Source organism: Mizuhopecten yessoensis, unplaced genomic scaffold (genome assembly GCF_002113885.1).
Source record: "Mizuhopecten yessoensis strain PY_sf001 unplaced genomic scaffold, ASM211388v2 scaffold716359, whole genome shotgun sequence".
In the NCBI taxonomy this organism is placed as follows: Eukaryota; Metazoa; Mollusca; class Bivalvia; order Pectinida; family Pectinidae; genus Mizuhopecten; species Mizuhopecten yessoensis.
In genome coordinates this window covers 1,713,086-1,726,952 of record NW_018480077.1, presented here as the reverse complement: position 1 = coordinate 1,726,952, position 13,867 = coordinate 1,713,086, and the positions used below count along the sequence as shown (strand labels likewise).

Below are 13,867 nucleotides of genomic sequence, written 5' to 3'. Positions count from 1 at the left end.
GCAAAATTTCATTGAAATTGGTTCAGGGGTTTTGGAGAAGAAGATTTTTGAAATTTTAGTCAATTTGACCCTTTTTGGCCCCGCCCCTCAGGCCCCTGGGGGCTTAGGACTAAACTGGCAACTATTTTTGTTGACCTTTGTCCATGGAAGGTCCCTGCAAAATTTCATTGAAATTGGTTCAGGAGTTTTGGAGAAGAAGTCGAAAATGTAAATTGTTTACGGACGCACGACGGACGACGACGGACAAAAGGCGATCGCAATAGGTCACTTGAGACTTTGTCTCAGGTGACCTAAAAACTAAATGAAAATTTGGGCTTACTACATAAGTAAGCCATCTCTCTTCCTCCCCTACCTACCCTTGCTCCTCTATGTGTCATTTAAGAAATGCTGACCATGTGTATTATAACATTGAAATTATGGTGCTGAAAAATATCGACCGTATTTGACCTTACAACAACTTGGGACTTTTGGGTGATCTGAGCGTTACATGACAAGCTATAGTATAATCCATCCACAATATCCAGGGGTTACGCTCACTTTCGCTTCCTACACCCCTGGAATATGTCATAGCAGAAATGAAGGCACGCGGCTAGCTATTTGAGTGGTGTCCGGTAAAAAAACCCTGACCAATCACTAGGCTGATACTTGTCCTTTGAAGATTAAAAAGGAGCGACGCCCGACTTCAAAGCCTGTCATTTTTTACCGTTACATGACCGCGAGATTCTTTTGATGTACATCAAAGGACCAAACTAGTCTTCTCGTCTCATCCACAAGGTGCTGCACATTGAGCCTTCGATTTTGCTATGACATATTCCAGCGGTGTAGAGAGCGAAAGTAGGCGTTACGTAACCCCTGGATATTGAGGATGTAGTATGGTCATGATACACACATTTACCAATATGCATTTCAAAAAAATTGAAAAGCTGTGTCAATCAGAAGTTTCTGTCTGAACAAGCATTTATTTGACATTTGACTGACCTCTAGGGCACAGACTCGCCAACTGGACAGTGTTTCATGACATGATATACCCATACATATGTATGTATGAAGTTTCAAAATATAATGTTAGGAGAGTCGATTTCATCAAAGGCAAAATAAAAAAAAAGATTGCTAGATGTCATTTAATTCACCAGCCATGGGGCTTGGGGTGAATGAGTTTGCACTCAATGGCAGATTCTTAGATCTATCTACACCAATCATAACGGACAGTAGGACAAAGAAAGATATTTTGATTATCATACCTACAACACTTACCGGGGGTGACTGCACCCTTGCTTCCAGGATATTCTCCAGTGTAAAGTCAACAGACCTACAACACTTACCAGGGTGTCTGCACCCTCCCTTCCAGGATATTCTCTAGTGTAAAGTCAACAGACCTGCACTTTCCCTTCCAGGATAATCTCAATTGTAAAGTCAACAGACCTACACATGATTTCCAGTGTTTCATGTTCAGAACATAATAATGAACTGTCACATTGGACCTTAAATTCAAGATATCTAAGTCTCTATGTTACTTATCATTAATTGTAAATTGCTTAAAAATTTCCTTTTTTAAACATTCAGTAATAGATTGAAGATAAAACAGTAAATCAAAATGACAAAACTTTCATTGTGTCCCCTAGTGTAAAGTCACAGACCAACAACACTTACTAAAGTCAACAGACCTACAACACTTTAATATGTTCCTGCACTCTCCCTATCAGGATATTCTCGATTGTAAAGTCAACAGACCTACAACATTTACCAGTGGAACCTGCACTCTTCCTTTCAGGATATTCTTGATTGTAAAGTCAACAGACCTACAACACTTTAATACGTTCCTGCACTCTCCCTATCAGGTTATTCTCGATTGTAAAGTCAACAGACCTACAACACTTACCAGGGGAGCCTGCACTCTCTCTATCAGGTTATTCTCGATTGTAAAGTCAACAGACCTACAACATTTACCAGGGGAGCCTGCACTCTCCCTATCAGGTTATTCTCGATTGTAAAGTCAACAGACCTACAACACTTACCGGGGAGCCTGCACTCTTCCTTTCAGGATATTCTCGATTGTAAAATTAACAGACCTACAACACTTACCAGGGGGGTGCCTGCACTCTCCCTATCAGGATATTCTCGATTGTAAATTCAACACTTACCAGGGGTGCCTGCACTCTCCCTATCAGGATATTCTCGATTGTTAATTCAACACTTACCAGGGGTGCCTGCACTCTCCCTATCAGGATATTCTCTATTGTAAAGTCAACACTTACCAGTGGTGCCTGCACTCTCCCTTCCAGGATATTTTCTATTGTAAAGTCAACGGAGCGTGTCTGTCTCAAGTCATCCATGATGACATTTAGAGGAATATGAGGGAACACTGTCTCCACCTGTCTTGCCTAAAATTCAGATAAGATTTCTTTTAATTATTCATGTTAATGTAAAAGTCAACAGGAACATGATTAAACTTGGAGATGGTGCACAGTTTCCAGTGTTTCATGTTCAGAACACAGTAATGAACTGTCTCATTGGACCTTAAATTCAAGATATCTAAGTCTCTATGTTACTAAAGATTAACTGGTTATTGCTTAATAATTTCCTTTTTGAAGCATACCATATAAGATTGAAGATAAAACAGTAAATCCAAATGACAAAACTTGTGTTCGCTGGGTAACCACTACCTGATGTTCATAATTTAAATATTAAGTTGACATATTTTACTAAACATAAAGAAACAATTGAGACAGCATTCAGTAGATGTTTGAAGGATACATGTTTCAAAATAATTACTGCAAGGAGAACAGAATATCAGTCTATGATTTACAAACTCAGGAAAATACAGCATTTATGATATTTTACTTCTGTGTGGTTGTGTGAAATTACTGGAGGTACCGCAGCTCTTGTTTATAAATGTTGTTAAGCTTATAAATGTTGTTAAGCTTATAAATGTTGTTGAGCAATGATAAATGATAGATCTTTTTACATGCCTTATCGGTCTAAAAGTGGAAAATGGCAAATGGGGCTATGATACAATAATGTTTAATTTTGTAAACAGTGTGGATCACTGACCATGCTGTCCAGCTGAGAGGTCTGTATGGGCGGTTGCTGCTGACCCTGGGGCAGCAGCTGTGTATGGGTCACCTCGACCGAGAAACTAGGGAACCAGCTCACATATCTTGATCCTGTCAAAAAAACAGAATTATAATTTAGGCAAAGATTCAGAAAAACTAACCAGTGTTGAGAATGAATTATATTTTAGCCAAGGGTTTCACATTCTTGCAACAGCTAAGATCATATGAAGATGGGTTAAGAATGAGAACAAATATAGTTTGCAAGTACCATCAAAGTTACAGAGAAGGAAAATGGATATTTGTCAGTATTATCAAGCCAAAGGGATAAGAAAATAATATTTTTAAGCACCATCAAAGTGGAAGAAATGGTTGGTTAAGGCACGGTTGATTGGCTGTCCTGGAGGTGGTGTGTTGATGGGGGCATCACCCCGCGCATCAGGAACATGTTCCCGTGGCGGTTCCTCCGGACTATCATTAAGTGTTGTTCTACAGGTTGGACAGGATGTGTCTTGTTCCAGCCATGAAAGGAGGCAACCACTGTCACAGCAAATGGAAATAATCATATTTTGTTGTATTTATTGAAGAAAACTGCATCGCACATAATGATATAAAGCAACCAAAATATTTTTACACAAATATATACTATTAAGGAAACATATAAGTATAGTATAGCTAAAAATCAAACTTCCTTAGAGAGTGGGATGTTCCAATTAAATATTTTTGTTAAATTGTATTAGTACAGTGTACTTGTAAATATCAGGGTTAATACAGGTGTACCACATACATAACCCAACTGAGGATATCAAAAACTTTCAAAAATATTGTTACAAGTTAAAATGCATTTACAAAATATCAATAGTTCATCTACAATGGTAAGGAATCATTAAAATGCTGCAAAAATCGCTTATTAGACCACAATGGAACATGACTACAACATCAAGTGCTACATGTTTATCAAGATTTAAAGAGTTATAATATTCAGTCCCAGTTACATGGTGTCTTTGTAGTACAAATATTTTAATAGGTCATACTTGTGGAAGAGATGGTCACATGGTAGTTTGCGAGCAGTTTCCATTGGCTCCCAGCATATGGCACAGTTGTCATTGTTATCTTTTAAATCATCAGTAGTAGCCATTGAGAATCTGCAATAAACATACATCTTTCATACAAACTTCTTACAGTACAGACGTTTTGTCTGGTCAAAATCAATGAGCACAGCCATTGTTCAGGGAAGTGCTAGATTTGTCATTCAGTAGATGAACAGACATACCTGATATGGATACAATTAAATTATTTTAACAACAGGAACACCATCGAACAAACTGATCTCTTACTACAATAATGTATAAAGTATCTGCGATTGAAATTTCCAAAAGAATATCTTTAAATGAATGTACAGTAAACTCTAATAAATTACATAGCTCATTGAAACAAATTTTATAAATAGGCAAAAATGGAAATAGGATTAGCCGGTATCTTGGATATTATTTACATGCAAACCTAATACTTTTTACCTGGCATACCGTACTCTAAAACCAGTGAAGACAACCAGTAATTTTCCAAATTTCTTTCTCCAGAGTGTTTTGCAACTATGCTAACTTGATCAACACATTTCAAAGGCATTTTCTGTCAAGAAATATGGCTGCTAGAGTAATTACAAGAGGCCCAGAGGGCCTGCATCACTCACCTGGATACCTAAGTAATAATGGCAAACTATTCTCCAAATGAGATCAAGGGAATATGCCAGACCACAAGGCCAATCCTTGTAGCATAGCTATATTAGATTTTTCATGCCCAGCAATTTTATGTATGGTTATGGGGTGGGGATCTCAACTGTTTCCAAGCTTTGACTCAGAAACTAGGTCCCTTGAGTTGTGGCCAGACCCCAGGATCGATTCTAATATCGTGACTGCATTTGTCTCTTTTTGCCAAGCATTTGTATATATAGTTTTGGGGTGGGGATCTCAACCGTTTCAAAGTTATGACCCAGGGGCCAAGTCTGCAAGGGTGGGGCAGACCCTGGGATCAATTCTAATATCATGACTGCATTCGTCTATTTATGCCCAACAATTGTATATATAATTTTGGGTTGGGATTATTAACCATTTCAAAGTTATGACCCAGGGGCCAAGTCTGCAAGGGTGGGGCAGACCCTGGGATCAATTCTAATATCATGACTGCATTCGTCTCTTTATGCCCAGCATTTGTATATATAGTTTTGGGGTGGGGATCTCAATTGTTTTAAAGTTATGGCCCAGGGACTATGTTTCCAAGGGTGGGGCCAGACCCTAGGGACATCCTGGAAGCAGATGTGCATTCTTCTCTTTATACTCAGCCATTGTATATATGGTTATATGGTGGGGATCTTAACCATTTCCAAGTAATACATTTTATTGGCCCCACCCCTTAGCCCGGGGGGTCAGCCCAACCGTTTGTACAATTTTGAATCGCCACCACCTAGAGATGCTTCCAGTCAAATATGTTTTATATCCACTTCTTAGTTCCAGAGAAGAAGTCACTTAAAGCAGTATAGCCCAATACCCTTTTTGGCCCTGCCCCTCAGCCCCCTTGGAGGTCAGTCCCACCATTTGTACAATTTTAAATCCCTGCCTCCCAGGAATGCTTTTGATCAAATATGAGTGATATCCAGTGCACAGTTCTAAAGAAGAAGTCGTTTGTAGCTCTAGCCTAATTGCCCCCTTTTGGCCCCGCCCCTCAGCCCCCTGGGGAGTCAGCCCCACCACTTGTAGAATTTTTTATCACCACCACCTAGGGATGCTTCCAGTCAAATATGGTTTATATCCACTTCTTAGTTCCAGAGAAGAAGTCGCTTAAAGCAATATGGGCAAATTGACCCCTTTTGGCCCCGCCCCTCAGCCCCCTTGGAGGTCAGTCCCACCATTTGTACAATTTTGAATCCCCACCACCTAGGGATGCTTCCAGTCAAATTTAGTTTAATTCCAACCAGTGGTTAAGAAGAAGTAATCGTCTAAAGAAATTGTTGACGTACGGACGACGGACGCCACGGTATGGCATAAGCTCACCTTGGTCCTTCGGACCAGGTTAGCTAACAAGAAGTAAGGCAAGGAATGGACACACAGCTGACAGCCATTGAATGCTTTTATGGGTGGAGGGAGGAGTCTGGTTAAGATACGTAGTGAAGACCAGAAAAAGTAGGTGGATCACAAGTCACTATCACTAGTTGATGGTATTTTACAAAATCTTCCAAATGAATTTGTTGTGTTTAGTTACCTAGCCTCCATATTTTTCACAACTTTTCTGTAATTTTTGTGTCTTCTGACTCTGCGCTGGAATTCGTAGAAAAGGTAACGAAGCTGCATACAGATCACAAGACTTGCCATGCTGAGGAAGAAATTACCCCACAGCTGGAAAATAAAAAACAACTCTATTACAATCTTTCTGTCCTGATATTAACAAAGACCTTAACAAATTATATGAAATACAATGTTGAGCTCGCTTCATAGATGATTATTGTTTTTATATAGTTTAAAGCTAACCATATTGATAATATATTACCAGGAGAGTAAACATTTTATGATGAATAAACATTGTTTACATTTATTATCAAACTATGAGGCTGAGATAGCACAAAATATAATCCACGAACATACCAGCATGTGTAGGTGGTGTGCGAAATCCACGGAGAGGACAGACAGTTCAAACACAAGCTCTGCATAGTAGATATAGACTGTTCTGTTCTCCCACACTCCCTCCATATTCATGTCCACCAGGTGTATCACATACCTGAAATACAACACATCTAAATATAGTAACACTACCTGTAAATATTTATGTACCAGTACATCAGGTATACTATGCATCAAATAAGATATTCACCTCCAAACCAAATCTTCCATTGATCCTTAAAGATGATGAAACAATATTTGAAGCAACAGCATTGAAAAGAAGACATTGCTTTATTGTGGATAAGATATGTGGATGACTTACCGCAGAATAACATAGAGGGTCCGAAAGCCTAGGATCAAGCACTACAATATAATAATAATTCAAAATCTTTATCTTATCATTGTACAAGTTTTATAAATCTAATACAAATCTCAGTGTCAGGTATAAGATTATTATTTTAATACATACTGATCAAAAGTACCAGTACCATAAAAGGCCTGTCAGATAATCAATTCCATTGTCTTTACCACGTCAGTAGATTTTAAATCTTAACGATGCTTAAGATGAAACTACAGTAAAAAGTATTGTGGAATATTCAAATTATGAGATAAGAATTGCAAAACCAGTGCACACAGCAGGCTTACAGATGTCTTTATTATGTATAGAAGTCTTACCTCTGCTGCCATGAAAGCTAGGACTGTAAGCCCAGCATACATGCCTACATAGATACATATCACCAGCAGGGTGGCACTACACAATAATACCACACTCAGGAGGGAGATCAACTTCAAGTGGAACCACTTAGGTGTCGTCGGTGAGAAAGACACCTACAAAATTATTTACAAAAATGACTTAAACATACTTAATCCTGAACTGGGTAAATAAATAATTGTTATATCTAAATTTATATTTTAGATAATGTGTCTTCTGCAGGTAATGCAATGAAGAAGGAACATGAGGTACATGTATTCAATTTCCAATTTACTGCATGTACTGATATCTATTAACTAAGTTTATCTTTCAAATTTTCGAATATAAAACTGATGTAAATAAGTCTTCTTGCCAAACTTCATAATTCACAACTGATGTAGCTTGATCATCTACAAAACCATCACACTTAAACATTGGCTATTTAAAAGCAATGCTATATCAAAAGGTTGCCTTTATAAAGCCAAAATATACAATGAACTTAGCAGAATGTGACATACATATTCAAAGCGGTCTTTGGACAGCTGGATGAGGAGGTGAAAGAAGCCGAGGATGGTGAACCAAGCCACCCAGTTTACCACCTCATCCATCGTCTGCACGTTCATCACTCCGAAAATGAAGATGAATTTGTAGAACAGGAAATTCCATATTCGATCTTTCAAATGCTGCAAAAGAAAACAAAAGGTTGTTGAAATATGTAACATAAAACAGGTGAGACTTTTGTGGACTATAATGTACATAACAAGCAAATTTGTATTACATAGCATGAATTGGATGCTTCAAATAACAAGAGGCCCATGGGCCTTAACGGTCACCTGATATATTTATACAGAGAGTTGATTTTGTTTTTAACATGAACAGAAATATTATTCAAAGTGACAAAAAACAATAAAACAACCTTATTCAATATCTAGCATACAGATTTCAGACTTAAAAGTATTTGAAACTAGCACCTCTGATTCTAAACAAGGAAAATGAAGAAATTTTAGCACACTGACCCCTTTGGGCCCCACCCTACAGCCCTTGGGGGTAGGGCTGGCTCAAAATTTTCAGTATCAAACTGTCAACTCAAGGTTATAATTCCAATCAAGTTATTAACATGTAATATTCAAAGTATCATTTGCCATTATAAACCATAATAAATTTTGCCCCCCCCCTCCTTCCCCAGAGGGTAAACGTTAGACCATAGGGTCATAAACCTTAAGACCCTTCCATCTATGAGGAGTATTTGATACTACCATACCATATCTGGGTCTTGAGAAGAAGATTTTTGAAATTTCAGTCAATTCAACCCTTTTTGGCCCCCACCCATCAGCCCCAGTCAGGGCTGATATGTGCTTATTATCAAACTGCTACCTAATACTGATAATGCTAACCCAAATTGAATTACTTCCAATGGAAATTAAACAAATGTTGGTCCAAAATGTGATTTCCCTATATAAAATATAGTAAAGTTTACCCCCTCCCCAGGGGGAAACGTGAGACCCCAGGGTCAAGAAATTCACAATTTTGGTAAAGCACATAAAGACCCTTCCATCTATGAAGAGTATTTGATTCTACCATATCTGGGTATTGAGAAGATTTTTGAAATTTTGGTCAATTTGACCCTTTTTGGCCCCGCCCCTCAGGCCCCTGGGGGCTTGGGACTAAACCGGCCCCTATTTTTGTTGACCTTTGTCCATGGAAGGTTCCTGCAAAATTTCATTGAAATTGGTTCAGGGGTTTTGGAGAAGAAGTCGAAAATGTAAATTGTTTACGGACGCACGACGGACAAAAGGTGATCGCAATAGGTCACTTGAGACTTTGTCTCAGGTGACCTAAAAAGCTATATCACTAGCTATTCAAACCTACCTAACTTTGTTACTGTTTGTTTGATTCAAGTTGAATATCATTCTATTCTAAGCACAATCATACAAAGGTTTTCATGTCTGATAGCAATCAGATTGCAAATGACTCAATGTGTGTAATACAGATACATGTGTGTACACAAATATTACTTCTAGCTTGTAATTGTAGAACTATAAGTACAATGCACTCCTCTTTATGCTGTGTGTCATCTGTTAGAAGGAAGTCTGACTTTAATAACTACACATATTACACATTTCCAGTCATAACATAACGTAACTTTATAGGTCGATGAAGGTTCCTCGTCAACATATGAAACAAGGATACATCGTAGTGGACAGATGTGTGGCAGAGTTTTTGTGAAAACAGTGTTCAGTTGTGCAAGGTCATTGTAGATAACATGTACATGAGCCTATATACTTAACAGGTAGGTTCCATATAATTGGTAGGCGCCAACATGGAAATGCTATAAAAGACAGGCTGATTGTTATGAAATTTTACACAGCTCTGTCAAAATATTGAACCCTACTAATTACCCCACTCTATGTACATTAATTAACAGTACACAAAATCTATACAGAAGACAAGGAAACATTTGTGAAGTGTTGTCAAAGAGGCTTGCGATGACCATAAGCAGACTGTTTCTGTGCATTGAAGGGCAACTTTACTCTATAGCTAGTCACACATTACTCACCTGCCTCTCACTGACTCTGAGGTCACCAAATACTTGTTTCTGAATCACTTTCCCCAGAAAAATCAAACAGCAATAGGCAGTGTTGACCAGTGTCTGAAAGTAAGATCACAATGGTGAGCTGCTGATTTGTACACTTGTCTTAATTACATATATATATGTCTTAATTACGTATACCCTATCAATACTCGAGGTGTTTTGGTTCCTAGCAGATGGTAGTTATATGGTACTCAAGAATAGAATGATTCAGTACTTTTTTATAAAGACAAAAAAATACATGCATGCTGAAAAATCTTATAATATAAAATCATTAAATATATTATTATATATATATCAGCAACACATATATACACAGACACATGCAATAAAGTAAACAAAATAATAATGTTAGTCAAGTGACAAAAAAAGTTGAAAAAAAATCATGAAAGTACCGACAAGTATGAGTACTGAAACATATGCACCCCCTCTTGCCAAGCCAAAACAATCCTTAAAAAATTGGTTGGTCACAAGCACCACCATAACTAGAGCAGGGAAAATGAAATGGGGCCAGCTACAGATTTAAACATGTACACACAGGGCATACAAATCCTGTATATCTGGACATAACGTTCTAACCATTTAGACTACCTGGCTACTGGTCATCACCCAGCAAAGTCTCCCTCCATAAATGTATTGAAAGCTGGTGTGAAATATGGGAAATGCTTTATCAGTGGCAGATCCAGAGACCTATCGGGGTGTTCCATGTGGGGAAAAATTGAGGAAAATGGTGAAAATACATGATTTTTAAGGAAAATTCTCAGGCCAGGGGGGTTTCCTGAAGCCCCAAAAACCTGTCTGGGTTCGCCACTGGTTATATTAATGCCCATTGCTAAAATAAAATGCTTACTTCTATCTACCAATAAATGCCGAACTTAAAACGTCAATTTCTATCACATGTATCATGTATCAATGCATGGTTGAGAGAAATACATATCATACACTGATTAGAAAGCAATGAAATATGTTCCCGAAACTGTTGAATGTAAACAGGAGAATTTCAATGGTCGCAAATTGTATTAATTTACGCATTTGGCAGTTACTGAATTAGGATTTTGCATTTGAATCTTGAAGGAAAGGGAGAATGATGCTCCTTGGCCCATCTTTTTAAATATTTTTTACAACAATCTATATATTTAATCATTGTACATGGCTACCGGAAATAGAAGACCGATATAGGCATATAGCCTGTTGTCTGATTCTTTTGTCAATACTGTTCTAACATCTTCTTTAATTTTAACTTATATGTTTTTATTATATATGTATTGTCAATAAAATACTTTTGAAGTGAATTGAATTTCTTTTTTTCATGAAACGGCTCAAAGAAATTAATTCATTACTTTATACTATAAGTAAAATATATATATCTCAGTCTCAGCCATAGAATTCATGTGATATTCAATATGACCCAGAGCTTTATATATGTGTATAAAAAGTAATCCGTTCCATACAATTTTTTTCCCTGATACTCAGGGCTCACGCTGTCGGTAGCCAAAGTAGCCATTGGCTACTTTTATTTTTTATTGGTTACTAAAAATTCGATGTGGCTACTAAATTGACTACTAAGTTTTTAAAAATGGGGAAACTCTGTATCTTTGTCGCAGAAAACGATCCTTCTACTCGAGCTCACGTGTGTATTGTGGCTGACACTGATTGCGTAAACATAATCAGGGCCGTCACAGATCAGCGCGCGCTGTACGACTGCGAGTTAGTTAATGCTTTTGTCTAAGTTGTAAAGTAGATTATCAAGCTTCAGATGGCAAGAGGTGTTATAATTCTTGTACAATAATTATGGACAGTGGGGTCAAGTTAATTGGATGACCCTTTGATGTTGAGAAAACAGTCCGATATATAGTCACACTTAGGTGGTCTCGCACACGTACATTTGATGACGCCGTAAGCCGATCTGATAAACTCGTTCAAACACCGCATCCAACAAATTTACGGGTTCAGTATATCTAAATTAGTGTACATGGTATTCATTTACCTTTTCCAGTACCGTAGTAAGCACAAAAACGTCCGATATGCTTGATTAGAAAGTATAAGTAACGCCTTGAAACACCATGTCGAAGTGCTGATTTTTGGCCTTTCAGATAACCTCAAACGATAGGCCCTATATCGTATCTGACTGTGTACTTTTGTGGTTAGACGTTTTAGAATTTCAAGTGATCGATAAAAGTTATTTAGCATCGCCGTTATGCAGTTTTTAGAACAGCAAACCGTTCAGAATTACTTTGACGGTCGCTTGTAATAGGTGCCAATTGACGACACGTGCACGGGAATGGCCATGTTGCGCGACGTGATGTGCTCCCGATTTATTTCGAAGGGTTGATCAATATCGTTATAAATTCGTCCTTTTTCTTTCAAATGTGTTCTACTGCCATTTACATTTGAAATGTGTGATCTTTTTAATTATATTTATATTTTTTTTTTTACATAAAACATGAATTACGGTGAATGTAAACAAAGGAAAAATAATTATCAATATTGCATCACTGAGGCTACTTTTGATTTGGATTTTAATAGTTTTATTTTTTGATTGAAGGCACGGAATGGCGAATATCTTATTTGAACTTTTCAAGCTAGATTTTTTCACAATTCCTGTGTCAAGAAAAAGATATAAAGGCTGATTTTTCTCTCTTTTAAAAAAGTAAATAAAAAAGTTCAGGTGGAAATTTTCAGCATTTTAATTTAAGTTATATTTTCTTAAAATAACAGCCATGTAATCTGAAAAAGGATTAAAAAAATATCACATTATGGATTAAATTATAAACATGATGTATAACATTTTTTTTAATTTAATAGAGTACTCCTTAATTTAACATCATATTGAATAGGATTGCACTTCAAAAAATATTAAATATTTAATGATTTTATGGAGGGGTTGGGGGCCGAGAAAGTATGGCCACTGTTTAATAAAAAAAATTGGCTACTGAAATTCAAACATGGCTACTTTTTTGGCTACTGATTTTTTAGGTCTGGGGTGAGCCCTGATACTGATTAATTTACTTCTACAGAAGTACTGAGTACTTTATTTCTAGTACTGTGTATGTGTATGGTTTAATATAGTATTTACCCAAATACACCACCCTTCTGTGGTGAGGACATGGAAAATATTCCAGCCAAGATTGTCATATGGTAGGGTAAAGTTCATGAACTCCTCAACAGGCTCAATACTCGACGCATCTTCTCTTTTGTTTAGGATGGACCCCACGTCACGCGGGATACTTGCAGGTGCTGGCAAATCAACAGTCACACTTTTGGAAATTTCCTCAACACTGACAACAACTTGATACGCGTAAAACACCGAACATGACAACAGAATTGCCGATATCGCCGAATATGTCTGAAGACTTGGCAATGGAAGCCGCTCAAGATACACCACTGGCATCTTATTACGTTATTTATGGCTTCCTTTTCATTAGATTACTATGTGAATCTTGTCAAACAAGTACGGAGAGGCTGCTTCCAAGCGGCTTCGACATCATTTTGGTTCCAGATAAAGCTACTTTTTATTTTCGTATTTTTGTTGAAGGGTGATGAAATTATTGTTCATTACTGTTTTTGATATAAGCACAATCAGAGTCATTTATCGCACCTTTTGAATCATAGTAACATTATTTCACAGAAAAGCATAAACATCGAAAGTAAATATATATTTGATATTGCCACAGTTTCGAATTATAAGAAAAATAACGACACGGATTGCATCCCTAATCTCACAAAATCGGAAGCGAAGAATCGTCTATTTTTTTTTTGCTCTCTGTTAATTAAACTTTCTATATATTATGTTGACACTATTGGGATCCATTACAAATTTCAAAACGAAGACCTCTTTGTGTAAAAAAAATTAAGGATCGAGCGTGCACAAATTAAATTCGTGCTG

The 13,867-nt window shown here is 37.2% G+C and overlaps 1 protein-coding gene across 1 annotated transcript in view; it reads right to left on the bottom strand.

Annotated features, from left to right (window-relative positions):
• Positions 1–13,573, bottom strand: part of LOC110443727 (E3 ubiquitin-protein ligase AMFR-like) — a 22,183-nt gene extending 8,610 nt beyond the window's left edge. The window contains exons 1-11 of the mRNA XM_021488103.1: positions 13,058–13,573; positions 9,949–10,041; positions 7,910–8,074; positions 7,376–7,528; positions 7,023–7,063; positions 6,686–6,818; positions 6,306–6,439; positions 4,085–4,195; positions 3,403–3,590; positions 3,052–3,164; positions 2,256–2,381 (exon numbers count right to left, since the gene is read on the bottom strand). Of these exons, the coding sequence (XP_021343778.1) occupies positions 2,256–2,381; positions 3,052–3,164; positions 3,403–3,590; positions 4,085–4,195; positions 6,306–6,439; positions 6,686–6,818; positions 7,023–7,063; positions 7,376–7,528; positions 7,910–8,074; positions 9,949–10,041; positions 13,058–13,372 (1,572 nt within the window). The 5' untranslated portion in view covers positions 13,373–13,573. The remainder of the gene's footprint in view (positions 1–2,255; positions 2,382–3,051; positions 3,165–3,402; positions 3,591–4,084; positions 4,196–6,305; positions 6,440–6,685; positions 6,819–7,022; positions 7,064–7,375; positions 7,529–7,909; positions 8,075–9,948; positions 10,042–13,057) is intronic.
• Positions 13,574–13,867: the final 294 nt, after the last annotated feature.